Here is a 27,339-nt window from a genome sequence, read left to right on the forward strand (position 1 = left end):
TATATGAATAACATTTAATTTAAAAAAAATACATTTTGAAAAAAATAATAAAAACACAACAACAGTTGTAACAGTTATTAGCCAGATTATTAAACTTATAAAATCCACTAACACAAATAATAAAATAAAGACTTGAGATGTCCACATGGCCAAGTCAACTGCTTTCTGAAAAGCTGCATTCATGTCGTAATTTCTATTGTGATTTCTAAACAATAACAATAATAACAATAATATTTATATTTATAACAAGGTGCAATAATAATTAATGTGCAATAATAACAGTGTGCAATACAAATACACTTATTCTTCTTTTTTATACTAAGTTAATATACTGTGTTGTGTTGTTTGTTACGTTGTGATGTGTCATATCGTGTCGTGTTGTGTTATATGTAGTGCCGACGTAGGACAGTTTTTCCAATTTCATTGTACTACTGTACTATGTATGACTGTGCAATGACAATAAAGAGTTATCTTATCTTATCTTATCTTAAAAAAAGGTTCTCCTGTCAGATACCATATTGAAACTAAGAAAAAGTAAACCAAAGCTGAAGATTTTTTTAACCATACAATAGAATTATGACGAAAGAGCAGCGTCCTGCCCTTGAAATAGACCTTTATTGCGAAAATCCAAACCGGATATTGAGAATGTGAAACTTAACTATCAGTTTCACGTTCTCGAGCTCTGCCCTTGACTGTCACCGACCCACGTGAGTGTGTTCATTTACAGGTTATCGTGATGCTAAGCCGGTAGTTAGCTAAGCTAACCGACTACATTAAGAGAAACCCGGTCTCACACCGTTCGGGCGCCTCATTTCTTTTGCAGAACAGACTGTCTGTTATTGACCTGACTTCCGGCTTGGTTCGGCTACGATGTCCTGCAGCGGTAAATCTCTGTGGTTTTTACTGCGGCGGTGTGTCGCAGTCAGACAGCTAACGGTACCGACAGCTTCACGCATGTGCGGCTTCACTCAGCAGCGAACTTTGACTTCGGCGGCCCGGACAGCCTGTTTCCAGAGACTGTGCGAGCTGCAGCCCGCAGTTAGAAGCAGCCAGAGCCGCTTCTGTACTAAGGTTAGTCTCAGAGCAGCCCCGCGTGGTTTAGCATGTGTTTGGGTCACAGAGGCAACTAGAGACGGTTAAAGACCGAGAAGATACTTTAAAACTGCTCTGAAGATGCTTCTAGAAGAGTTTATTAACGCCACGGGCGTATGTTTTGTTTGGGGAGCATCAGACACTTAAATTCGTGCTTTTTATGAACTTTCATCTAGAAATGTGTCCCTTATATGCGAAACTCCAGGACAGAAATATCCCTGTTCATGTAAAGGAAAGCACTTGTACCAAACCCACTCTGGCAGGGGCTAGTGTGGGGGTTCCTTAGTTCCGGCGTAGGAGAGCAGTGGAGGAAATGACTGTCAGAAAAAAAGAATAAGTAATTTCTAATGTGAGCTATGTCTCTGTGGTCTGGCTATGGTCAGTTGACCTGAGCTGGTTCTGAGGTTTACCACCTGCCTTCTACAGTACATACAATTATTCTACCTGAGCTATCGTGGCTGCTTTCCGACTCCTAGTCACTATAAAGCTGCTATAATTGTGGGATTTGACAGGTGTTACTGAAGAGCAGCATCAACTTGAATTGATGACTACATGGTCCTTCTAGCAGCATGTCGTTGTCATTGAAACACATCCAGGCACTTATTTGGGCAGCTATCCTGAAGCATTATCTAAATTAACTTTCATTTCCCTTTCACTAAAAGGGGTATAAAAACTGTATGTACAGAACTCCAAAAGACTGATTCTGGTCATCTTAACGTAGAGTTTTCATTGGGAGAAACGTTTTTTCACTCATCCAAATGACGTCTACCACCACTGTTTCTTTCACCACCGTTTCTTTCTCAAAAAGGTTCCTTTAATTTTTTTTCACTGCAGCATCTCTTTCATATAATACAGTTGATCCTGGTGCAGGTAGGACCTAACCTAGCAGTGACCAGAAAGATGCAAATACAGAAGTGACAAAGTCCTTTACAATATAAAATCACATACAGTTAAAATTGTATCAGTGGATAAAACGAGCATGTATGATCATTTCACACTGATATATTGATTTAATTGACTCTACATCTTCCAGACAGGAGGAACCTATGAGGATGACTACCCACCTCTGCCGGCCTATCATCCTGAATCAAAACCAGAGTCCAGGGAGGTTTACATCGTGCAGGTGAAAGGTCTCCCATGGTCCTGCACCACTCAGGACCTTCTGCAGTTCTTCTCAGGTGGGAGTCTGAGGAGTGGCACACCTTTACTTTGTAACTACACAGTATATGAATAAATTAAATGAGATTATTATTTTTTGCAATTACCATGTACCAGAGTGTAGGATACGTGATGGGGTGAAAGGCATCCACTTGACTTTGGACAGGCTGGGGAGGCCGTCAGGACGAGCCTTCATCGAGATGGAGCACGAGGAGGACGTCAGCAAAGCACTGGAGAAGCACCGGCAGTACCTCGGCCCACGATATGTTGAAGGTTTGTTCCAAACAGGAAGTCCTTGACAAAGACTGATGGTTTGAAGGAAAACTCAGTTTCAGGGTCCTGACAACAGACATTTATTTATAATAAATAAGAAGCAGTCATGTTTGCTTAACTCACAAGAACACATTCTCCTGTCCTGTCTCAGTGTATGAAGTGACAAACGGTGACGCTGAAGTCATCCTGAAGAAAGCCACCCAGCCTCTAGGAGCTGATGGCGTGGTGCTGCTCAGAGGGCTCCCCTTCACTTGCACTGAGGATGACATTGTCCACTTCTTTTCAGGTACACTGTGTTGCTACAGTATGGGACTCTTGTCAGTGTAAACTCAGTAGATTTAGTTGCAAAAAACCCAAATAAACGTTAGCTATTGAATGTAAGTAGAGCTTGGTAATGATTTTGGTTTCTTATTAGTCTGAAGACAAGAAAACTAAAGTAAAATTCTCATCGTCTGTGGCTAAATAAAATGTTATCACTTACAGTCTTGGCAGTGTCCTGCTTATTTATTTATTTTTTAATAAATTCATGCATGATTTGGTAAACTTGGTAAATCACATTCGTAGGATTCATTTGTTTCACCTCCCAACATGAGCAGCTGAGCACACGGCTTTCAGTTAGAAAACTGGCACTGAGCCTTTTGAAAAGGTGAAAGTATGCAAGGGGAAAAGAATTATAACTACTTTATCTTAACAAGCTGTGTTTCACAGGTTTGGAGATAATGGCGAACGGGATCACCATGGTCACAGACTCCAGGGGAAGAAAGTCTGGAGTGGCTTATGTGCAGTTCATGTCTCAGGAAGCAGCTGATGAAGCGCTGCAGAGGGACCGAGAGATCATAGGGAGCAGGTGGGAAGCTTCACTGACTCTCGAATTCACCTGGATGTTTCTCTGGTGACCAAGAAGTGCACTCTTTTATTTTTTGTCATGTTTGTTGCTTGTTGTGCTGTTTCTAATATCTGCAGATACATCGAGGTGTTTCCCAGCAGAAGAGATGAGATTCACTCGACCTGGAGGAAGAGAACGAGTCCATTTCCGTCTCAGTCCAGGCCTCAGTCAGTGGACCGGAGGAGTGGTGAGGAATTTTAATTGGAATTGGAAAAACGTGCAAATCTTACACTTAAAATATGAATATAAACATAAAACAAATAAAAAGAAGCACAGCAGGAGTGGCTACAACAAAACATTTGTGATGTGGCTCTGCAAAATATCATATTTAACATTGTTTTGAAAAGAGGCTCAAATCAGAATCAGAATCAGAATCAGAATACTTTATTGATCCCTGGGGGAAATTATTTTTTGTTACAGTGCTCCATTTTAAACCAACATTAAGACAAGACAGACAATACGCTAACTAAGAATAGTACAATATATACATATATATACATACATACATACATAAGTCACTTATAAATAAATATTTGGAAAAGAAACATGTGTAGTTGTAGCAGCAAACAGTGTGTTAAGTGGATGCGTTGTACAGGGAGCCACAGGCAGGAAAGATTTCCTGTGTCGTTCAGTGGTGCTTTTCGGTAATCTCAGTCTCTCACTGAACGAGCTCCTGTGACTGACCAACATGTCATGGAGTGGGTGGGAGGTGTTATCCAACATTGTCTTTATCTTGGACAGCATCCGCCTCTCCGACACCACCTTGAGGGAGTCCAGCTCCATCCCCACAACATTGCTGGCCTTACGGATCAGTTTATTAAGTCTGTTGGCATCTGCGACCCTCAGCCTGCTCCCCCAGCATGCAACAGCATAGAGGATCGCACTGGCCACAACAGACTCATAGAAAATCCTCAGCATTTTCTGGCAGATGTTGAAGGACCTCAGTCGCCTCAAAAAATAGAGACGACTCTGGCCCTTCCTGTAAAGTGCTGTGGTGTTTTTAGCCCAGTCCAGTTTATTGTCAATGTGTACTCCAAGGTATTTATAGTCCTCCACAATGTCAACACTGACCCCCTGGATTGAAACAGGGGTCAAGTGTTTCCTGGTCTTCCTGAAGTCCACGATCAGTTCCTTGGTCTTTGCCACGTTGAGCTGCAGATGATTCTGCTCACACCACGTGACAAAGGAGTCGACCACAGCCCGGTACTCTGTCTCATCATCCCTGCTGATGCATCCAACCACCGCAGAGTCATCAGAAAACTTCTGAAGATGGCAGGTCTCTGTGCAGTGGCTGAAGTCTGTGGTGTAGAGGGTGAAGAGGAAGGGGGAGAGGACAGTCCCCTGTGGTGCCCCTGTGTTGCTGATCACCTTGTCAGACACACACTGTGGGAGACGTACATATTGTGGTCTTCCTGTCAGGTAATCAACAATCCAGGACACCAGAGAAGCATCCACCTGCATCGCTGCTAACTTATCACCCAGGAGGGTCGGCCTGATGGTGTTGAAAGCACTGGAAAAGTCAAAAAACATGACCCTCACAGTGCTCGCCGGCTGGTCCAGATGGGTGTAGACACGATTGAGCAGGTAGATGATGGCGTCCTCTGTTCCGAGACGAGGCTGATAAGCGAACTGAAGGGGATCCAGATGTGGTCTTACTATGGGTCGCAGCTGGTCCAGGATGAGCCTTTCCAGGGTCTTCATGATGTGGGAGGTCAGTGCCACGGGCCTGTAATCCTGGGGGCCACTGGGACGAGGCGTCTTTGGTACAGGGACGAGGCATGATGTCTTCCACATCACCGGGACCCTCTGCAGACTCAGACTCAGCATAAACAGTTTATGAAAGACTCCACACAGCTGGGGGGCACAGGCCTTGAGGACGAGGGGACTCACTCCGTCTGGTCCAGCAGACTTGCCTGAGTGAAGTCTCCTCATTTGCATCTCAACCTGGTATTGAGTGAAGGTGATGGGTGGGGGAGGGGTGTCAGGAATCTCACAGGAGGCAACATGTGAAGAGAGAGGCTGGCACAGTGGTGTGGCTCTGGATTCCAGGCTGACTGCAGGTGAGGTTGTGGGGGTGGGAGCAGACACTGTGGTGTCGAATCTATTGAAAAACAGATTCAACTCGTCGGCTCTATTCTCACCTCCCTCAGCTCCCCTGCTGTTGGTTGGCCTGAATCCAGTGATGGTCTTCATGCCCCTCCACACCTCTCTCATGCTGTTCTGCTGGAGTTTCCACTCCAGCTTCCTCCTGTAATTGTCCTTAGCCTCTCTGATCTTGTCCTTTAGTAACACCTGGACCTTCCTCACCTCCTCTTTGTTGCCCCCTCTGAAAGCCCTCTTCTTGTTGTTGAGGAGGGCTTTGATGTCCTTAGTCACCCACGGCTTGTTATTTGGGTAACAATGAACAGTCTGAGCTGGAACAATGGAGTCGGTGCAGAAAGTTATGTAGCCTGTGATACACTCAGTAAGCCCATTGATGTCCTCGGCGTGAGGCTCACAGAGTGTTTCCCAGTCGGTCACCTCGAAACAGCCCTGTAGTTCCGCTATTGCCTCCTCTGACCACCTCCTAACAGTCCTGGTGGTCACAGGTTCCCTCCTCACAATTGGCACATAGCGGGGGGTGAGGTGAATCAGGTTATGATCTGACCTACCAAGTGGGGGGAGGGAGGAGGAGCTGTATGCATCCTTGACGTTAGCATACAGTAAGTCTAAAGTTTTCTCTCCCCTGGTGGGACAGTCCACATATTGTTTGAATGTTGGTAGTGTATTGTCCAGTGATACATGGTTGAAGTCACCCGAGATCACAATAAAGGCACTCGGGTGCTGAGTCTGTAGCCGAGCTATGGCAGAGTGGATAGTGTCACATGCAGCTGTGGGGTTAGCAGAGGGGGGAACATAAACAGCCACCAAGATGACGTGAGAGAATTCCCTGGGTAAATAATACGGCCTGAGTCCAACAGCACACAGTTCAGTGTCCGGGCAACAAATCCTTTCTTTGATTGTTATGTTGGCAGGGTTACACCACCGGTTGTTAACTAAAACAGCAAGCCCACCTCCTTTACGCTTACCGCTAGCGATGCTGTCCCTGTCTGCCCGAACAGTGTGGAAGCCTTCCACGGAAGCATTCTCATCGGGAATGACCTGGTGCAGCCATGATTCGGTGAAACACATCAGGCTACACTCTCGGTATTCCCTCTGACTCCGTACCAGTGCTGAGAGCTCGTCGATTTTACTTGCCAACGATCGCACATTTCCCATCACGATAGACGGCAGACACGGTTTAAACCTCCTCCTCGCTTCGAGCCTCCGCTGTCTCACCGTCACCTTTTTTCTTCTCTTCTGTCCTTGACCTCTGCATCCCCGATGTGTTTTCCTCCAAATTTCAGCTGGTACTTCTGCGGGCCTGGCCAGCGAGCCGGCCGGCATCAGGGCGATCAGCTGATCTCTGGAGTAAACAGTCCGTGCGTGTAGGAGATGTGCCGCGGTCCCGTTCCATGATAAAAGTAACAGTTCCACGGCCACCAGAAGAACAAAAACTCTCTCAATCCACATGATTGAGTAAGAGATAGAAAACGGAGGAAAATACAAGTCAGAAAAAAAAAGAATACGTAAGAAAAAAGAGCTAAACTAAGAGAAAAGCAGGAGCGACTGTAACAGGCTGCACGCTGGTTGGCGCATGCGCACATAAGGCTTCGGTGTCTCATTTAGCCAAACACCCTCTCGCCTCACATCCTCTCCTCAAATCTCTGGTGGGAATAAAGCGTGTTTTATGGTTCTGGAAATGCGTCTGCCTGTGTACACGTGTTAGTTTGACCAGTGTTTCCCAGTGAACTCTGCTCTAGCTCCTTTCCCAATCCCAGCCTACTTGTCGATCAGTCGGCATTCGGTAGACGGATACATTTATGGGAAAATAAATTACACTTAAGATGTGATAAGACAAGTTTAGGATGTAACGAACAGGTAACACAGAGAGGGGTTAAAACTCTTCATGTGGACAACTCTTACACGTGCCAATTCAATGTTAGAAGCCATATTTTAAAAAAGACTTTCTTGTTCTTTACAGCAGCGGTCCCCAACCCCCGGGCCTCGGACCGGTACCGGGCCGCGAGAGTAGAGGCTCAGGTGTGAAATGTATGGTTTTCAGGGTTTTTATCGGTTTTCAGCGTTATTTTGTTATCGTTTTTATCGTTAACTCGGTTTTCCTGGGTCTGTTCACGTGTGTTATGAATAAATCTTTTTTTTCGGTACCGGTACTAGTTTTATTTTGTTGTATTTATCCGCGACACCTTAAAGGCCGGTCCGTGAAAATATTTTCGGGCATAAACCGGTCTGTGGCGCAAAAAATGCTGGAGACCGCTGCTTTATAGGGTAGAAAGCATTTAAATGACCTGACATATACAACACAGTTGGCGCCCTCTATGGGTTCAATACGGTGCAACAGGTGCTGGTAGTGGCCCGTCCCTCTGGCGTGTTAATTCTGCTACCTTGATAAAGACTCATCGGGGGAGGGGGGTATAGATTAAATGTATTTCAGTGTCACTGTCACATTCCTTTCCCAGCATGTGTAATGTGAATGTTCTGACATACATTTCAAGCTTTAATAGCTCCAGTGAATATTTGATGATATTTCAGCCATTTATGGAAGTTCAAGCCCAAATGATACATGAGCCTGGTTAACAGACAGCAGTGTAATGGGTCCTGTTTTAGCCCCTGAAAACAGATCACCTGCTTCGCCTCCTCCGTCACTTCACCTTCAGAGCTCCACCGTACCGCTACACTACATCCACGTGAGGGGACTTCCTTTCCAGGCTTCTGGGGAAGACATAGTGAAGGTAAAGCTGTTCACGTGTTGAGACAATGAAGCTGAGTTTGGTGATTTCACGTGTCGGTGTTTCTCTCTCGCAGTTCTTCTGTCCTCTGGCCGTGTGTAAGATCCTGATCGAATGCGGTCCCGACGGCAGGCCGAGCGGAGAGGCTGACGTTTACTTCCACTGCCACAGAGACGCCGTGGCCGCCATGTCCAAAGACAGGATGAACATAGGTGAGCCCGTTGGTGAGCCACAATACATTTTCAAAAGATGAGTTCAGAATGAACTTCTCATTGATTTCCATTTTAGAAACTTGAATGTTTTAAAGTTTAACTGCATACAACATCTGTCAAAACCCCGAAATAAACTCTTTGATCGTACGCCTCGTATTAAAATTACATTTAAAACATTTTTAAATGCAAAACTCTGGAAATGATCTCGAGTCAAATGTCAAACTTGAATGAAATAAGATATAGATGCAATCTAAACTAAGGCATAAAAACGTTATCTTTACTCAGTCTTCTTGGAAAACCTTCTGACGTTAATAGGAGGCAAGTTTTTGTGCTGCTGAAAACAGATGTTATATTAATAATAATTCAGCGTCCAAACCAACAACCCTCAGGTCAGCGAGCTTAATGGCCCTCGTGCATTTTTATGGAATTGTGAAAAAAAGCTTTTATTTTTACATGTTTAAATATTACAATAATTAATTAACACAGTATTTGATATTATTTCTCTTTCAATATGAAAAATGTTACGAAAGTATTGAAATTAATGTGGTCTAGTACACCCCATGCCCCCCTTTTCTCTCTCCTGAATGTCTGTGATAACGTCGTAAATCAGAAAAACAAGAATAATTTGAGTCTTCTCTGCTCTTTATATATTTTTCTGTGATCCAAATAATATTGGCCTAAATGTCTAAAGCGTGTCTTTGCTGCTTACTGATCGGTGGCATATTGACTTTGTTTGGTTCTTCTCTTTCAGGCGAGCGATACATCGAGTTATTTCTCAACTCTGTTGCAGACGGTGACGGCAGGTAGGAAACACATCTACCATCAGTTAATTTACTTTTAAAAGAGACCAAGTTATGCATAAAACAGTGGAGTGGCCCTATTTGTGTAAACCAATAATTACTAGAGTCCAACAGAGTGCCGTTTCCTTTTTCTGAGAAAATATTTGGTCTCAAAGTCTTGGAGAGGAAAGGATGCAAATGTGTCGTAGACAAACTGCTCTGAGGTCTGTACAACGATCCTTCCCTCTTCTTGTTTCTTATTCATGGACGGATCGACTGATTTTACATGTAAAACTAATATTAGAAAATATAAAGAGGTTAAACACGTATTACTGAGTGTAACCCAGAGAAAAACTTAAGCTGCCTTGACTGAGCGCGTTTTGTTTTTCCCTCTTCTGCAGGTGAACGTTGACACACAGGATTCCCATATTTATTTTCCAGCCTCACGTGGACATCGAATAAACATTCCTGGTGTCAAAGACAAAGCAGTCGGTCTTTATTTAATCAAATGTAATATTCCTGTAATGCTTTTTTGATTTTATTCTGGAGGTTTGCATCTCCACTTTAAAATGAAAGAAAGAGGCGAACACTTGTAAATGCTCATGTTTATTGTAAGCCAAGAAGCTGTTCCACTTCACCTGTTAATCATCATCAGCCACAAAAAAAATAAAGATTTAGTTTTTAAATCAACAGAACATAAGTTATAAACCTGTCTTCACTTTACCTCAGCCAGGCAGAGCCGTGCATCAAAAGTGCTGAAACACATTCAGTTTATCCAGAGCAAAAAGCCTTCGGTCTAAAAATGTATGATTCACCTGCTACAGTTTAAAACACACCAGACTCAGATGTGACTTCATGCTACATGACTGATTTTAAGCCTTTTTGTTAATGACACTTCTAATACACAACAGCAGGAAAGAAAAAGCAGCTTTGTGACCTTAAGAATCAGGTGATCATTTGCAAAATACATTTATTATTTCTCATTACATGAAACTAGCTGAGCTTAGCATAAAGAAGGGAAACGAGTGCCGACTAACACAACGTTGCAAAAATGAAACACTGCATCTAAAGCTCCCCGCGCTGACGGGAGCAGCTGTTCCTGAACAGAGCACCGGGACTGAAATGTGCAAACCTTCGATCAAAACTCTGATCTTGCTGTTTTCACCGACTTGTTGAGGTTGAGTCTCCATGAACGGCTTTAAATTGGTCTCCAATTTTTAAAGCTTTACCAATATTAAGACAAGAGACAAACTCAGCTTCTATGAAGCTGAGTTTCTTAGATGAAGAATTTAATGGTGATACTGATTTTTATTGTGAATGACTTTGAATCAATGTCCAAGTTTCCAGCACACAACACTGTAAACTCAAATTGGCATGTTGACCTCTTATGGTGGATTTGGTTATTTATGCTAATACTCTAACAGTCATATTTAAGCAAATAGAGACAATAGATACCAGCGTTTTCATCTTTTATCTCTGAAAGCAGGGAATAATCATAACTGCTTCTAAGTCTCACAACATCGTTGTGGATTTTTGGTGATCTGATTTTTCATTCCAGTTTATAATTCCCAGAATCCGCTCCACTCTGGAAATAAACACTAACTTTTTTTTTTATATATATTGCATGAATTTTTATTTTTTATTTAAAACCGTCTTTAAGGAAGTAATGACACACAACATGACAGCATTTGGTCATTTTGTTGACCGAGTTTGTCAGGATTTTCCCTGAATGTGACGCCAGTTTAATCACAAAAGTGCATAAAGGTACGAGTAACTCCGTATCCTGATCTCTGAATCGAAACACCGAGCCTTGAATTCCAGTTTTTCCTTTTTTATCTGTTAACACTGGGGATAAAAATGTCAGTTAAACTTTTCATCACTTAGTGTCCATAAATGAGATGATTCTTTTATTTATTTGTTTAAATCCAGCCATGTGAGGGAGAGCAAGTTTAGCTTAAAAGTGCCGACAGAAGCCTAAATCACCAACACGAACCAGAAAAGGAAGATAAATGGCGTCAGCTGTTTTTATTTTAAGGAAACACACACACACACACACACACACACACACACACACACACACACACACACACACACACACACACACACACACACACACACACACACACACACACACACACACACACACACACACACACACACACACACACACACACACACACACACACGACTGATTTAAATAGCTCACAGACCCCGTGATTCTTAGGATGTCTCAGGAAGTTGGGATTTTTTGGTTTTTAGGTGCCATTGTTACACTCGCGCGTCTCTGCTGTGTGTGATGATTGTGGGTTCATGTTGGTGATGAAGCGTATTGTTGGAGTAACAGCGAGTAGCAGGCGGTGCAGACCGTCTCTGGGAGAATGGAGGAAGGTAAAGGCAGCTCTTTGGACACGCAGCTCTCACAGAAAACGCCGCTGCAGTTCTTACACTGTTTCTGCAGAGAAGAAGAAAAACTCCATTAAAGGAAACCACAGCTGGGGACACGAGTTCTCCTCCATTCTGCTCATTTACAGCGCCTTATTTTTACTTTTTGGTTCTATGAGAGTAGCTTTGCATGACTCACAGATCATATTCATCTCATATTGGGCTTTGGTGCAGTCCACGTTAGCTCCCCATTCAGCACCCACCCTGAGGGCCAGAACCGGCCAATCAAAGACTCCGCTTCAGCCTTCTAAAGCCTGACCATAAATCATTGATTGGTTTGAGATCGGGGCAGTTTACTGACCACTGATCCAAAATGCTGACTATCTGTGAGTCTTAATAATCACTTTGCCCTTTGAGATGATCATGCTGATCTTTGATGTGGGCAGTCCTTAAAAAGTGTGGGGACAAGAGGAGTTCCACCACCTGTGCTCAGCCTGGAAACGGATGAGATGGGAATGGATCCCCCACAATCAGGATTTGAACCAGACTATTTGCATATGTTTGATATTTTTTTTGATACAGAAAATAAGTTTTGGAACAGCCGTAACAGCTTTAGGAAGTTCAACCCAAGAAAAACAGGAGTCAACTATTTAAAGAAGCTGTAAACTTTCAATGCCAAACAGAAAAATATTCTTGATAACTCAAGTTCAAAATGATCCTCAGTAATTTGTACCTTTGTCTTGAGGAGGGAGTCGGCCTGCTCACACATCGTACACATGGAAGGCTCGCTGATCTCCAAGAACGACTCCTGAGGAAGAACAACAAAAAGAAATAAATGCATGAGTCTCTGAACAGTGCAAAGACACACTGCCATCAGTACATGCTGACTGCTTCAGCATCCACTTATTAAAAAGTCAAATCTCACCTGCTCATCCTCGTGGTGCGACAGGGACCTTCAAAGTTAAAGACGGGACATGAAAAAGTGAATTATTTTTCCATAAATTTCACTATTTTTTGAAACTCTGAGATACCTACAGGCTGGTATTGTCCTCCAGGCCACTCTGGAACTGGTCTTTCTCCTTCACTGACGGGGATTCTGGGAGTTGCTGTTAAGAACACAGTCATAAGCCACCAAACCACAGCTGACAGCTGTTCGTCGGACATATCGTTAATGTGAGAATCCACGTACTGTTGGTACATCCCCTGGTTGTCTCCTGTCGGTCCGCGGAGTGCTGGACTGAGGTACCGAGGAGGCACTGAGGTGATGCTCGCTCTTTCGATCGCGACCTTTTCTCAGCTCACGCTCCAGATTAGACCTGAAACAGCAAAATAAGCCAAAGAATAGAAACGTATAGTTCAGTGACGACAGTAATTAATAAACATATCTGGAGCAGAAAAAGGAACAACGTTTATGGTAAAGGGGAACCTCCAAGAGGTAGGAAAGCCCAATGTTACAGTAGAAATAAGATTCTTCTGATGGCAGCTTTGATTAACAGCTGTGCATCCAGCAGTTTCCTGCCAGGCCTCTGACCTGTGTTTGTCCCTTCGTCAGGTAGAACCTGCATGTTATACATCCTGTGTAACTGAAATCTGTGTGAAACGTCGCTACTCAAAACTTTCTAGAAACCACTCTCTGTATCGATGTGGTTTGATGGGCTACATATCGTTAGTATTTGTACGTTTCTATGGTTACAAATGCGCTCGCACAAGTCTGTGATGAACTTCTAAAAGATCTCAATGAGAGCACTGAGACCACAGAGTGAGAGTCTGACTGTTTTAACAAAGAAAGAGTGATAAAATAGAAAGGAGTATTAGGGCCACATTAAGAAAAAATGTTCATTTTCAGCATAAATTCAAAATGTGGATTTGCCAACTGCCACGGCTCACAGCTTCTACAAAACGCCTCGTGTAGATGAGGTAGTGAAATCGTACTTCAGAATCTGTTTTAGTAATAAGGAAGCGATTTGTCCTCTTCCTCTTTGTTTTGGTCATCTCAGTGTTTCAGATGGAGCAGGAGTAGTGAGGCGCCAGACTTTACCTTTGCTTCCTCAGCTGCTCCACCTCCACCTGCAGACTCTCGATTTTGTCTCCAAAGTCCTGCTTGAAGAGCCGGTTCGCCTCTAAAGCCAGGTCCCTCTCCTTCTCCGCCTGCTTGCATCTGGGTTTGGGGTGAGCGGGTTAACATAAACTCATGGAAAAATAAAAATGTGATGAAGGGAAACGTGGCTGGGAAGAGAGATCAACTCAAACTAAAATGTAAGAGCAACCTGGGACACTGTGACCAAAGACCATGAAGCAGACTCTGTTTGTTTAGCGTTTTATTCGCCTAATGATTACTACAGTTGACACCAAACTTATGTTCACATACAATTTTAAATTATTCATTAATTTTGCCCCTTCCTTCTTCTGCGCTGGACGTTCGACTTCAACAAACCCCTCTGATATCTGGCGCCACACGCCACTTCTCTCTGTCAGTTGAGAATATCTGACAGCCTCAGGTTTGAGGACGAATCACATTACAGCAACTGTCAAGTATTCAGCATGGGTTTATTGGCACATCAGTCCATCAGGCACCTCTACTCATCTTATGTCTGACTAAAGCATTACCGGGGCAGTTTTTAGAAACGGAAATCTGAAGTAGAAATCTGATGTGGCGAACACATCTGGCAGAAAACACGAGGATTAAGGGGCTGCTAAAGGATCCATTCAGTCCACACTAAAAGCTGATGCTGGAGCGCCGCTGCAGGAGGTTGTAAGAAGATGGTTTTTATTTTGTAACAACAAAGGAGCATCGTACAGAAAAGATAACATCCTAGTTTGGTTATTTCTATATTAGGCAGGGTTGTATGTTTGTTTTCAGACTCGTGAAAGCAGGCAGCTACTGCTGCAGCTGCAGCAGCTTCCCCGCTGCAGAGTTCAGGCTCCGGGCCTGCTTCGCCAAATGTTTGTCACTGATTTTTTTCAAAACAACAGACGAACAAATGATGGAAAAAATTAAAGAAAAAGAAAGTGAAGAGAGAGAAAATGGATCCATGAACATAAGAAATGTCATCTGGAAGCACCAAATACATATCGTGCTGTAATAATAAACTAGCCTCACCTGGTCTCCAGCTGTTTTATGGTCCCTGACATTTGGTTCATTTTCTCCTCCATGCGAACGATGATCTCACTCTTCTGTTTCGAGCTGGCATCGGCACTCTGCAGAAGATGATCCAAACTAGTCAACTGATGTCTTTCCTCCATATACACTCGGATTTGTGTGAAAAGATATTTTTGGGGATCTAATCCTCCACCTGCTCGTCATCCCTAGAACAGCAGGTGGAGGATTGGGATTAGGCGGCTGTGAAGACCAGGATAGGGGTCCGAAAAAGGAAGGACAGGTGGACGGATGAAATATCTGATAAATGCGACCATCCCTAGTTGATCAGACGGCAAGAAATCCAAATTAAGAGACTAAACTCAGAGCAAAAGTGAAGATCACCTGTGCACCTTTTAATCTGAGGCCAGGTTGAAAACTTTTTCCGCCTAATATTTTCAATGTGTTCCAGTAAACTAATTGCTATCGTCCATTTTATTCTTGCTTTGTGGAACAGTTTCAGTCTTCTTACAGTTAAGCAGACCTTTGAACTTTCTCATTGAAGTGGCCTCCTCTTTTCTGCCTTAACTGAAAAAAAAAAAAGCCAAGTTCTTACTGTCAGTCAGTATCTACTGCTGACTGCAAGTTATTCTAGACAGGAAGTGATGCTTTATCATTTCACAGAGAGCTAATAGTGAAATTAAACACCTACAAGTTTCTGGGAAAAGCTGAAATCTACGAGTGAAGCCCTGAGAGACAAAAGTGGATGTGAGCCTTTTAAAAGCAGTGTCCTCATAATCAGACATGAGAAGCACCGCCTCACCTGTGACTTGTGCATTAGCTGTTGGTTGATGGCACGAAGGTCTTCCAGCTGCTGTCTGAGCTCCACCAGAGCGTCCTGCTTCTCACAGACGTCTTTCTCCAGCATCTTCATGGACAGCTCCATCTCCTGCTTCATCCCGATCTGCACCTCCAGCTCCTTCTCCACATCCTGCACACAAGTCAGACTTTGTCAGTTAGAAAAATATAAGCAGGAATGTCATAATTAAACTCTAAGCTAAATGGACTGAATTTGGACTGGGCTGACTGTCTTTCTCCACATAAGCTTTGTTGTATTTCTGTGTAAATGGCAGCTAAAAATGAAAACACTAAACAGGCCAAGCACATTTGTTACTATTAACTACAAACTTTGTCAGCAGATGACACGGCTACATGTATAATCTCTCGCTGGTATCAACGCTTCAACGACTTAAAGCTACACAAAGACTGTCAAACAGCTGAAACGCACCAGTCGAAGCAAAGTTTCCTCTTTGAGCTGCTTGCGTGTTTCCCCCAGCGCTTGTCCGTCTGCTGCTGAATCACTTCTTAATGCCTGAAGAAAAAAGGAACGCTTGCTTTTACTACAAATTTCCAAATGCTCGAGTCAGCTGCTGCATAAACTGGCAGATAAGCAGTGTTCACCTTTCTGGACTCCAGCTGATACGAGCTCTCCTCCTTTACTCTCTCCACGTCTTCTTGTAAAGTGATGATCCTGTTATTCGCCACTGCGAGCTGCAAGGACAGAAATCAACAAAGCAGCTTGGTAAACAGGAAGTCCCTGCAGCCAGGCTAAAAACATGTAAGGCTGACATTTAAAGACAGTTTTTGAAGATGATCACTGTGAGACTCGCCTCTTCTGTCAGCTTCGTGTTGGACTTTTCCAGAGCGTCCACTTTGGCCTGCAGGTTATTTACCGACGCGCTGTAAACAGGCAGAAAGCAGGTGAGTCACCGAGCTCGACAAGGTGAGGAGAGCAAAGTGAGCGCACCACCCCGACAAACCTTAAATGTCTGTTCAGCTCCTCCACGTAGTTCTTCTGATCGAGAATCGCTGTGATCTGACCGTCCCTGAAAACGCACAAAGAGAAACGTGCAGTTAGCCGTCAGGCACACAAACACACAGCAACACAAACAAAACAATAGAAATCTGACAGAAAATCTCATTCCAGTGCAGTATTTTTAAACTGTTGAGGCTAAAATGTGTTTCAGGCATGGAACGGAAATCTTTTTCAATATTCAAGTTTAAAGGCCACACATTGGAAAAATATGGTCCGAAGGCTGGGGCTCAATCCAGCCGTCCAAATAAAAGAACACTTTCTGTCAATTAAGTTCAAGACAAATGGCTGTCAGTCGACAGAGGTAGGAGTGAAGCAAAAACAAAACACACGCTCCGATTACAGGCCCACAGCTACTGCTGATGGGACTAGAGGAGCCAGGACTCACCCCTCCACGCTCTTGCTGCTGTGTCCACCGTCTTTTAGGTACATGGAGAAATCGATCACCCCAACCTGCAGATGTTTTAAGAAAAAGGCAAAAAACAAATGACAGGAGCCATCCTCGTATGTAAAACAATTCAAAGTATGTGTGTAGAGTCTGCAGGCTGAAATATTTTAGTCTCCAAGCTCAGGCGGATATGAACAAAGAGCTGCAACATTCCTCACAGTCACTCTGGACTCCCAACCTGAGAGCTGAACATCCTGACTGACAAGCTGTGAGCTGCTGAAACAAGAACAACCTGAAGCTGCACTGCTCAACATTTTAATGTTTATGAAGCAGAGCGGGGACACAGGCCTCAGAGCCCAAATCGCTGCGCCCCTTTACATTGCTCTTAATTCAGTTGTGCTGCTGCTGTGTAAAGGAAACATCGCTGTACTTCATATTTAAATGATCTGAACAGATGGTTTAACTCAGGGTGGGGAACTCCAGGCCTCGAGGGCCGGTGTCCTGCAGGTTTTAGCTGTGTCCTTGATCCATCACAGATGATTCAAATGGCTAAATGACCTCCTCAACATGTCTTGAAGTTCTCCAGAGGTCTGGTAAGGAACTAATCATTTGATTCAGGTGTGTTGACCCAGGGTGAGATCTAAAACCTGCAGGAGACCTGGAGTTCCCCACGCCTGGTTTAACGAAAGGCTTTTGTTGGCATTTTTAAGGGAAAGTACTGACTGTAGGAAAAAAACGAAACAACAACTCATTAGTGAGAGTTCAAATATACAGATATATAAATGCCATCTGGCCAAAAGTTGAATGCCAAACAAACTTCATTCAATAATTCTAAATAACCACACCACAGTGTAGACACTGTCTGCACCACATCTGCCAAATCTGGACCAAACCCGGCCGACACAGACCAGATTTTTAAGACCGATACCACACAGGTATTTGGTGATTTTAAAATGATATTCTAATGCATGAAACATTTTTTGTCTTTCAGAAAAATGAAAACATAAACAGATCTCCCAAACATTTATTCGTTTACTCTTTCTAGCCAGTACACACCACATGCTTCAATCATTGAAAGAGGCCACTTTAGACATTTACAAATAAAATGATGGATTATTTCCCTTTAACATGAACTTGTATCATGTCAGGTTGTTGGCGTTATTGCAGAAAATAACAAGCTATTTTACACATGTCATAAAGTCCATGTCTGGCCTTTGATGCGATCAGTGAAACTGAATTTGACGCGCTTGTTCTACATGGGCTGAGAGAAAACGATGCCACACCAGGGAGTGTGATGACTTTTCCTCTGCCTTACTTCTCATTTAGTTTGAGCTGCTCTAAGTGGAGTTAGAGGTGAAGGTGAAAGCAGACTAACCTGCGAGTCCAAGTCCTCTCCCTTCATACACAGATTGGCATCGATGACATTTAATCCAACCAGAAGCCCGGCGATGACGGCGCCTTCCTCCTCCATCATCAACGCGTTTGGCTCGTAAAATTCACTACAGAGAAGAGACAGAAAGGGCTACAACGTCAGGCGGAAGGGTTTTAGGTTTGTATATAATACTACCGGAGCCAAAAACAAACAAACAAAAAACCCCAAACCAAAACAAAAACTGCAGATCCTCAGATGGCCACTTGAGACAGGCTACATGGTGGGGTCAGGGGCTGAGGGATGGAACCAGACCCAGCTGATGCCAAAGTCCAAGAACAGGCATTACTAATACAAACTGACTGATTACACACCTTAAACACACTTTGATTAAAACAGCTCGCAATCTGGATTTAGGGAGCTCATCAAGATAAAACACCTTGATAAGACTTGATAAGATTTTTTTACCACAGTGTAAAGTTCAAAGTTGAACCTGCAGGTTCAAAAGCTTGTTGTTGAAAATTCAAAACCTTTAACAAATGGCATAAAAATAATGAATGCACTAAAATGAGGATTTACATGATCCATGTCATGCAGACAGAGTGTGGTATGAACTGTGGGACAACATTGTCTCCTTTCATAAAGGATGCTTCACTGCATCCTCTGGATAGGAGATCATATGAAGGAAGCACTGAAGCATCCTTCTTAAAAAAGACTTTGACCAGCTGCTATTATTTCAGGGTCAGGTGAACTATCTGACTGCTCCACTGGCTGATATAAGATGAGCAGCAAGTGCACCGCAAACTCCTGACCCACCGCTTTGGAGCCGGACTCTCATCCTCCTGAGCCAGCTGACCAGGCGGTAAACTGAACACGGGATTATAATGGTGACATTGGAGGGAAACTAAGAAGACAGAATCTACATGTAGATTTATGTAGTAGCGTTTACATAAAACAGCACAGCCAGTAATACAAGCTGCTGTCTGGGCCTCAACACCTGTCTGTCCGTGACCGAGTTTGACCACAGCCAGCTTTGATCGAGGTGATAACTGCTCTAAGCAACCAGGTTTGCTTCGTTATTAAAGGTTAAAGTTGTGCATTATCAGGAGTGTGGCAGCTTAAACATACAGGTGAATGAAGATTGTGCTGCAAGCTGCCTGCTCGCCTCCTCATCTGCTAAGTAAAGTCAGTGAACTGAACCTTTCCTTCATATTTGTGGTGTTTTTGCCTTCTGGAGAAGTTTAATGCAATTACCTGATAAATCATAATCATTTGTTATAATTAATGACTGTACTGCCAACTGATAGATGTTGTGACTGCAGTGGTCAACAAGAGACACCACATTCATCTGTTCACATAAAGTCTTCGCTTCTGTGAATATTACGATCCAAACACACCTGAGCAGGTCCTTTCTGTTGATGATGGTCTTCATATAGTCTGAGAGCTTCTTCTGCATCAAGGCCAGTCGTAACCAGGCGCGTCCTCTTCCTAGAGGAGTTCTGGTATCAAACATGGGAAGAGTGAGATTTGCACACACTAACAGCCTTTACAAGATTAAGGCAGCTAGCAAAGAAGCTCCAGCCACGTTCTGGCATTGTTTAAAGCTCAGATGACATAATTAAAATCCAAGCAGAAGAGCCTTTTTTTGTAGGAAACTTTGAACAAACTCACTTGAGCCCGGGCAGGTCTTTTACGCTGGCAGTGATCTCTCCTGCCTCAGGCGTCAGCTTCTCAACCAACTCCAATGGTCCCCAGAAGGACTTGTTCTGCCCCAGGAAGGTCTTCTTAGCTGAAGATTGACAGACAACGATGAGACGGACAGACTGAGAGCGTGCATACAGAAAGAGCAAAAACACACTGGCCTCAATACAGTTAAAAGGAAACTAAAGCAGGAGTTTAAGACTAAATATTCCTTACAGCTATGTCAGCTGTACATTTTAATCTCTCACATCTCACTGTCAAAAACTGTAAGGAGTTATAAAAGACAACACGAATGCAGTTTTTACTTTTCAGCCCGTGTTTCAGACAGTGCTCCATCACGACAAAGAACTGCTGCAGAGGTGCATAGTCAGAGTCAAGCGTGCGTCCCAGGTTGAGCGCAGACTCGATCAGGCCCTTGATGCTCAGTTTGGCCATGTTCATCAAGTTAAGCCTCTCGATTGCGATGGGATCCTTGGGATCTAAAAGACGGAGAAAAGGAAACAGACTTATAATTCTCACCTTCAGAATTTAACAGCACAAATAAATCAGGAACTAAACTCGTTTGAAAGTCAGCTCTGTATTTCTTAAACAGAAATGTTAAAAAAGTCAGTTTCCAGGAAGGTGAAATAAAGAATACACAGCAAGACAACAAAGACTCCATCATTACAAATAGCTAAAAGAAGACAAACTCCAGGACTTACTGTGAAAAACCTTGTAAATCTGAAGATTATATACAGTTTTAATATAAAACTATAAAATGTGTCTGCAAGAGAAATAGTCTCAGTTAAGAGAATGTGAAAGTTTAATACAGTCCACTCGTTCTGCACGCCTGATCTATTATTTATGTCAGCATTTAACACAGAGAGGTTTTTAGTGGAGGTGCTCTATGCTGCCCTGCAGATTTGTTTACATTATTAATACAGTTACACATTTAAAGTTTACATTTGCAGTGCAGCATGTTCATCTTATTCTCTCTAACGCAAAATGTAAACAAATTAGCAGAGATCCTCAGCATGCTGGTATTAAAACTGTATAAATTTGTATTATAATGTTAATGCTGAAAGTAAAATAGAAAATTGTAGAAAACTGGGGAAAAAAAATTTAGGCAACTAAACAACGAGACACTGAGAAATACTGAGCTGGTTCAGGAGGATGGCCTGACTTATCTGGGTATTTTATAGTGGGTACTGGTCTGCTTGATTAAAACCATTTTCTCCACCATCTCTATCTGGTGTTTTCCTTCCAACGATAAATGACAAAGAGCCAAGCTTTGTCATTTATTGTTAAGAAGAAGAAGAGGAAGAAGAGGAAGAAGAAGAAGAACTTTTATAACGCTTTCAGTGGAAACTACAGATCCATAAGCTTCCACCTCTGAAAAGTGACGCCGACGCTTTAGCTCCTTAAAGCTGCATTCTTCCTAATGCAGCCAGCAGGGGGCGATACCAGCGGCTGTAATAAGGTCTTTGACTCTGTACGTGTCTGTAGGAAAACAACCTTCCTTTATCTTTCTTTCTCTAACAACCTTATGGGATATATCACAAGTTTCAGGTCTTAGTAAATACAACATGAAGCTCATTTGTTTTAATGTTACAATTAAGACTTAAAAAGGTGGATAAAGCAGAGCATGCTCTATTGTGTGGCTGATAAGTGTGCAGTGTCCCTCAGCTTCAGACCCAGCCCTCACTTGTTACCTCCAGTTTTTAAAACCACCAAGAGCGGTGGTGGAATCACATGGCAGGATCTCGCCAACCAATATGTGACGTCACGCTGGCTACATCCATCTTTTTATACAGTCTATAGTAACTATAATACTACTAACAATAATAATAATAAACATATCATGAACAGTTATTATACAATAAAAATATTATGTGCATATGTTTAAAATATAAGATGTCCTGTATCTGTCCCTGTGGATCTGAATCAGTCTGATTGAGAAAATGTTCAACAGGATGGAAATGATTACCCAGCTTGTTAAATTAAGCCATGTGGATAAACTGTATGAACATTAAAATAAATACTGCCACGTCTCCCATAAAAAGGTTTGACACTACCAGTGCTATGATAGATTTAAGCAACAAAATTGTGCATGTTGTCGTTATCAATAACAAGAACCTCAGAAACCTATGCAAAGTGAGTGAAGAGGAGAGAGAACTAAAGCCTAAAGCAGATGTTTCTGTTGTCTGTTAATGGGCTTCTGTAATGTCATTAAAGTGGACTCTTCAGCGGTGTAGGCTGAAAGCTGCAGCGCTTCATTTGCCAACTGAACTGCCTACGAGTGCCTGCCAGCTGGCCTGCTCGTGCTGAGAGTAGGTGTGGCAGTTTTAAAAACAATAAAAACAGAGCACACAGTTATAGATATCTGTTTACAGTCAGGCTTGTGTTTGCTGCCAAATCTATAATTGGCTGCACTCCGCTTTGTCAGTGGGAGAAACTAAATGAAAATCATCAGCACACAAACATGTTTGTTCTGTGCAACTGGGATCTTCTGTAAGGAGCAACAGCTACCAAGTACTTGAAGCCTCCCAGCAGGACCTGGCTGCTTTGTTGTCCGCCCCTGGCTTATTTATAAGTGGCGTCATCCTGCTGCGTAACCCTCGATGAAATCAAACCCGTCGTGACACAGCTCACACCGTTCACCAGGTGAAATATGTTGCTTCTGGTGTCCGCGATGCACACCACCACGCCCTAACACATAACGTAATGTGCTCACAAACACTTCCTCAAACGCTGAGCTAATCTGTCACGTTACCTTCATGGACCGGCTCGGGGTCTGGCGTGAGCGAGATGTCGTTGAGCTCGCGGAGGCACAGCCACTCGCCATCGACAGAGACGCGAAAGTTGCACAGATAAATGGTCTCCCTGGCAGCCTGGGTGATCTTGTCTGTGGTGGGAGTCGGGGTTTCGCTCTGAGGCGTCAGATCAGACATGATGACTCAGCTTGTGCGAGGCAAAACCAACACCACCGAAGGGGAAAAGGGAGGGGGGAGGTACAAAAGATGCAGGAGCTTTGCGTTCCAACAGCCAGAGAAGGCCAGAAAAACAAGAGGATGAAAGATGAAAAGAGAATCAGAGGAAGAAACAAAAAGGACAAGACGGGAAAGGCCCACAGCAGCCTTCAGCAGGTGTTAGAAAGGGTGCTCCTCCTCTTTATGCATGCATCCTCCTCTCCTCCTTGCTACAACTGAGTGAAACAGGCTGCTGTCTGTGCCTTCTACTCCTCCACCGCCTCCTCCTCTTCAGCCTCTTGTTATCGCCTTTTGTGCCGACTGGGGATTTAAAATGCAACAGAGAGCACCGTGCTGAAAAATCACAGCCCTCCTCCGGTCAGCTTAGCACCGGTTCTCTGTGATTGGACTGCCTGCGCACCGCAGTGAATGCACTGGGTGGGTGTTGACCAAGATGGCTGACGGCAGCGCTGGGTACAGCAACACATTGTCACGTGAGCAGATGGTGCATGCGTAAAAAAAAAGAAGCTAAAATAAGGGGGGGAGGGGGGTCCCCGGAGTAACCAACCAAGGCTAATGATGCAGCAGAGGGCCTGTGTCTCTCTGAAGCATCAACAACATCCGCCCTCCTCCCAGTCTCGAACACAGGCCTGTCAGCTGGCTGCAGCAGAAAAACAGCAGCAGCAGTGAGCATGAAGGGCAATAAGGCCAAAGGTCCCAGATGTAAGCGGGGGCCATCTATTTTTTTAAATCCCCCACCCATTCTGGTACAGCTTCCCTGGGCCTAACACCTTAAACATCGAGCTGGATATTGACAATCAGATCATCTTTAGAGGATGACACTCCGTGCCATCAGAGGACAACAAAAATAAACATGTGACAAATTTAATTGAGAAAGTTTTCACTTTTTTTTTTTTTTTTAATCGATTGCTTTGTTTGTCTGAAACGAACCTCTGTTTTCTCTTAGAAAGTAACACCATGTGTTCAGTATAATACAGTCAAAAACTGCAGTTGCTTTAATGTTCACATGAGGCTAGAAAAGTGAGTCAATCCTCACAGATGTGTTAAAACCTTCAGTTTTACAGCAGAAACAAACATGTTTATAGCATGTACAGTAAACAGCTTAGTTTCCATATTGTAACAACTTTATGGGGACGATTATTTTATACGCTTTCTACTTCGATTGACAGCCATCTGATCACAGGTGACTACAGCGTAACCAAACTGAACCTCTCTACCATGTTGCATTGGCATTTTGGGGGCAGCTTAAAGATGCTAAGGCACATAGTGCACAGAGGTCGCCAACTTTCTCCAGAGTTAATCGGTAGGACCTCAAACTTCACGTTCCTTCAGATTAGATCAAGAGCAGTGCACACAGAGCTTCGTGGAATGTGTTTACATCCCTGAGCAGCTGCATCCAAGCCTTATATCACCGAGTGATGTAAGATGCGGTGGTATAAAGGATACTACTAGACTCTAGTGGATTGGGCACATTTTCTCTGGAGTGGTGAATCACACTTCTCCGTCTGGCATTGCGATGGATGAGTCTGGGTTTGCCAGGAAAGTGGTACTTGTCTGACTGTAATGGGCCAAGTGTAAAGTTTAGAGGTGTTTCTATGATTATGCCGGGGGCTGTTTTTCAGAAGCTGGACTTGGCCCAAAGGAACTCTTAGCGCTTCAGCATACCGAGACATTTAGGAAAACTTCATGCTCTCAGCATTTTGGGAACAGTTTGGGGAACGCCCTTTCCTGTTCCAACGTGAATGCACACCACTGCACAATGCAAGGTCCACAAAGACATGAATGAGAGAGTTTGGTGTAGAAGAACTTGACTGGCCTGCACTGAGTCCTGACCTCAACCTGATAGGACACCTTTGGGATGAATTAGAGGGGAGACTGTGAGACCACCATCAAAAATCCCCATAAACACTCCTAAACCTTGTGGAAAACCTTAGAAGAGTTCCAGCTTTCATAGCTGCAAAGGGTGGGCCAACATAGTATTAAAGCCTATGAATTAAGAATAGGATGTTACTCAAGTTTTATACTGTAACGTTATGGACAGACATTACTGACCTATTGCCTACATTTATTTAAGGTCTCTCTGCAAGAGCTTTGGAAACTAAAAGTAAAAAGGATCTATATATCTTAAATGCCACAGAGACCTGTGTGCTGATAGAGAATGAAGATGTGAAAGCAAACAGGTATTTTAACAACAGGTTAACTCTGTCACGACCAACGACAGGATCAGTCAAAGACTCAATACCTCAGGAAGGTTTCTAACTGAATTAAGTGACCCTAAAGTATCTGCAGCCAGAATAAGAGCTATAAGACATACATCCACTCCTTTTAAGAGTTCCTGTAAATACTAAAGAAAGGTGTCTGAATGCTTCCTTTATTACCTCTTTTAACAGAGGACACACTGGACAATCCCTTTATGAAAGGAAAGTACACAACACCACCCAGAAGCTCACCACAGCACACAAAATTAAATCATCAACATGAGCCTTAAGTGATGCTCATCATGTTTGTTAATAAATATTAACAGTACAGAGAACCAAAGAGTGGAATACCCACTCCGGGTTGGGGATGGGATGTACCTTCCAGCGGAGGAGCTCAAATATCTCGATCGTCTTGTTAATGAGTGAGGGTGGAACAAAGCAGGACGTTGAAAGATGGACTGATGCAACATCACCAGTGTTGTGGATATGAACGTGAAAGCGTAGCTGTGAATTTACTGGTAGAGCTACATCCCCCCCTGACCTATAACCACCAGCTTTAGATAGCGATTGAAAAGGTGCCTTAGCTCTCCCTTAGAGAGGGGGTTAGGAGCTTGGTCATTCAGAAAAGGTTCAAAGTTGAGGTATTCGGGGCACGTCCCACTGAGAGGCGACCAAGGGGGATAATGGAGAGATTATGTCTCTCATTTAGCTTGGGGATGTCTCAATGCCCCCCAGAACAGCTAAAGGAGGTTGCTGGGGAGAAAGAAGGCTACTGCACCCGTGACCCAGACCCAGATAAGTATCAGAAGTTGGATGGAAGGATTTGGAAAGTTTTCATCCTTTTTATTATTTAATTCGGACATTGGGAAGGAAGTGATAGTTTTCTTCTGTATTAATTGCATGAAAGACGACACAAAGACACTAGAGGAGGTATCAAAGATGAGCCATCTGCAGTACATCTTTGAGGCATAGTTTCAACACAGCAGACCCATGTAAACAACACTCACTGTCACAGTATTAAACAGCCTGGTGTAAGGGCAGCTGGATTCTCTGAGCGATCTTATTTTCCTTAAAAACTCCTTAGGAATTCTACTTTTTTTTTTCAAGTGGTTAGGAAAGGAGCCAGGAGGTCACTTTCTGCAGCTCCAAATCAGATAAATGATAAATCTATACAACAACAACAATAATAACCAGCAGCAAGGTGAGTCAACCAAGCCTGTCAAAACACATGACACATGTTGACACATTAGCCGAGAAACAACACAGAAGAACACACAGCGGCTTTTACTTTGCAGACAGAAATCTGAGGCTGAGAATCAACAATCATGTGATGTAGCTTATCCTCTCCCCAGCTTTAGCTCCGATAACTCCTGGTACTTTACTGAGTTCATGTGTCAGCAAGGTGTTTGTTTACGGACGCTGGAAAGTTAGCCAACAATGCTAGCAGCACAAACTGCAGCGTTACAGTTGGTATTCTCAGTGTATTAGGAAGCTAGTGTTAGCTGTCAGGGAAAGGTGTACTTTTTGAAGTTGGTCAGCACTTACTTCGTCGCCTCGATTCGATTCGTTCAATCTGGAAGTCATACTGTCGAAGCGGAGCGGGCGGCAGCGATCCAGCCTTTGCGAAGCGCAGGTTGGACGAGTTTAAAGCCTCCTTGAAGTAAATCACTGAGGTCGGGGAGAGAGTTTCGTCCGGGCTGTCAGTGTGTCCGTTTTCATCGGAGGAGTTTTGTTTGTCGGAACTTTCTGGAGAAGACCGCAGAGGAAGATCTCCCGGCGGCATATCCCGCTCCGCCATCCTCTCTTCGGTCAAATTCGTCTCATGTGACCGGGGAAGGGGGGCTGTCGGGCAGTACCAAGCTAGTTAGCTGCGGTTAGCTTCTGCAGACATGCACTGAGGTGATTAGCAACAGCTGGATAGTGACTCACTTGCCAGCAAAGCCTCTCTAGTAATCACTCCGCCTTTCGTCCTGTCCACCACGGCCTCTCCATGACCCGGAAATAGCCAAGCCTCAGCATTTTGGTCAGATTTGTTGCCAATTTCGCGAGAGTTTAGGCGCTGTGTCAGCTGTCTTTTACATACACAGAGCCCATACACGAAGCAAGATTTGACACCAGCAGCAGAAGCACGACTGGGAACGTCCTCCTATGTTT

The 27,339-nt window shown here is 43.6% G+C and overlaps 2 protein-coding genes across 6 annotated transcripts; one reads left to right on the forward strand and one right to left on the reverse strand.

The window, feature by feature from the left end:
• The first annotated feature begins 611 nt into the window (after positions 1-611).
• Positions 612-9,901, forward strand: grsf1 (G-rich RNA sequence binding factor 1). 3 transcript variants are annotated; one of them, XM_086315519.1, is made up of 11 exons: positions 612-707; positions 824-1,071; positions 2,126-2,270; positions 2,368-2,523; positions 2,675-2,809; positions 3,232-3,370; positions 3,487-3,596; positions 8,117-8,241; positions 8,315-8,450; positions 9,202-9,253; positions 9,631-9,899. In XM_086315519.1, exons 2-11 carry the CDS (start codon positions 871-873, stop codon positions 9,632-9,634), a joined length of 1,203 nt encoding a protein of 400 aa, XP_086171645.1. In that variant the 5' UTR covers positions 612-707; positions 824-870; the 3' UTR covers positions 9,635-9,899. The 3 variants fall into 3 exon arrangements, with proteins under 3 accessions (XP_086171645.1, XP_086171644.1, XP_086171646.1); XM_086315518.1 differs by lacking the exon at positions 612-707 and having other exon boundaries at positions 714-1,071; positions 9,631-9,898; XM_086315520.1 differs by lacking the exon at positions 612-707 and having other exon boundaries at positions 714-1,071; positions 9,202-9,901.
• rufy3 (RUN and FYVE domain containing 3) lies at positions 9,817-27,339 on the reverse strand. Of its 3 annotated transcripts, XM_086315516.1 has the most exons (19): positions 27,115-27,339; positions 26,731-27,027; positions 20,324-20,497; positions 19,989-20,106; positions 19,715-19,816; positions 18,324-18,447; positions 16,949-17,013; positions 16,508-16,573; positions 16,358-16,427; positions 16,149-16,238; positions 15,976-16,059; positions 15,511-15,678; positions 14,712-14,809; positions 13,650-13,769; positions 12,801-12,927; positions 12,647-12,717; positions 12,537-12,564; positions 12,345-12,419; positions 9,817-11,681 (listed from the first exon to the last, which is right to left on the reverse strand). In XM_086315516.1, exons 2-19 carry the CDS (start codon positions 26,981-26,983, stop codon positions 11,538-11,540), a joined length of 1,977 nt encoding a protein of 658 aa, XP_086171642.1. In that variant the 5' UTR covers positions 26,984-27,027; positions 27,115-27,339; the 3' UTR covers positions 9,817-11,537. The 3 variants fall into 3 exon arrangements, with proteins under 3 accessions (XP_086171642.1, XP_086171641.1, XP_086171643.1); XM_086315515.1 differs by having other exon boundaries at positions 26,731-27,339; XM_086315517.1 differs by lacking the exons at positions 26,731-27,027; positions 27,115-27,339 and adding an exon at positions 22,771-23,419.

Source organism: Aulonocara sp. 'chitande type north' Nkhata Bay, linkage group LG12 (genome assembly GCF_057382095.1).
Source record: "Aulonocara sp. 'chitande type north' Nkhata Bay isolate Kocher_YH1m ecotype deep benthic linkage group LG12, A_spYH_male_GT1.1, whole genome shotgun sequence".
Lineage (NCBI taxonomy): Eukaryota > Metazoa > Chordata > Actinopteri > Cichliformes > Cichlidae > Aulonocara > Aulonocara sp. 'chitande type north' Nkhata Bay.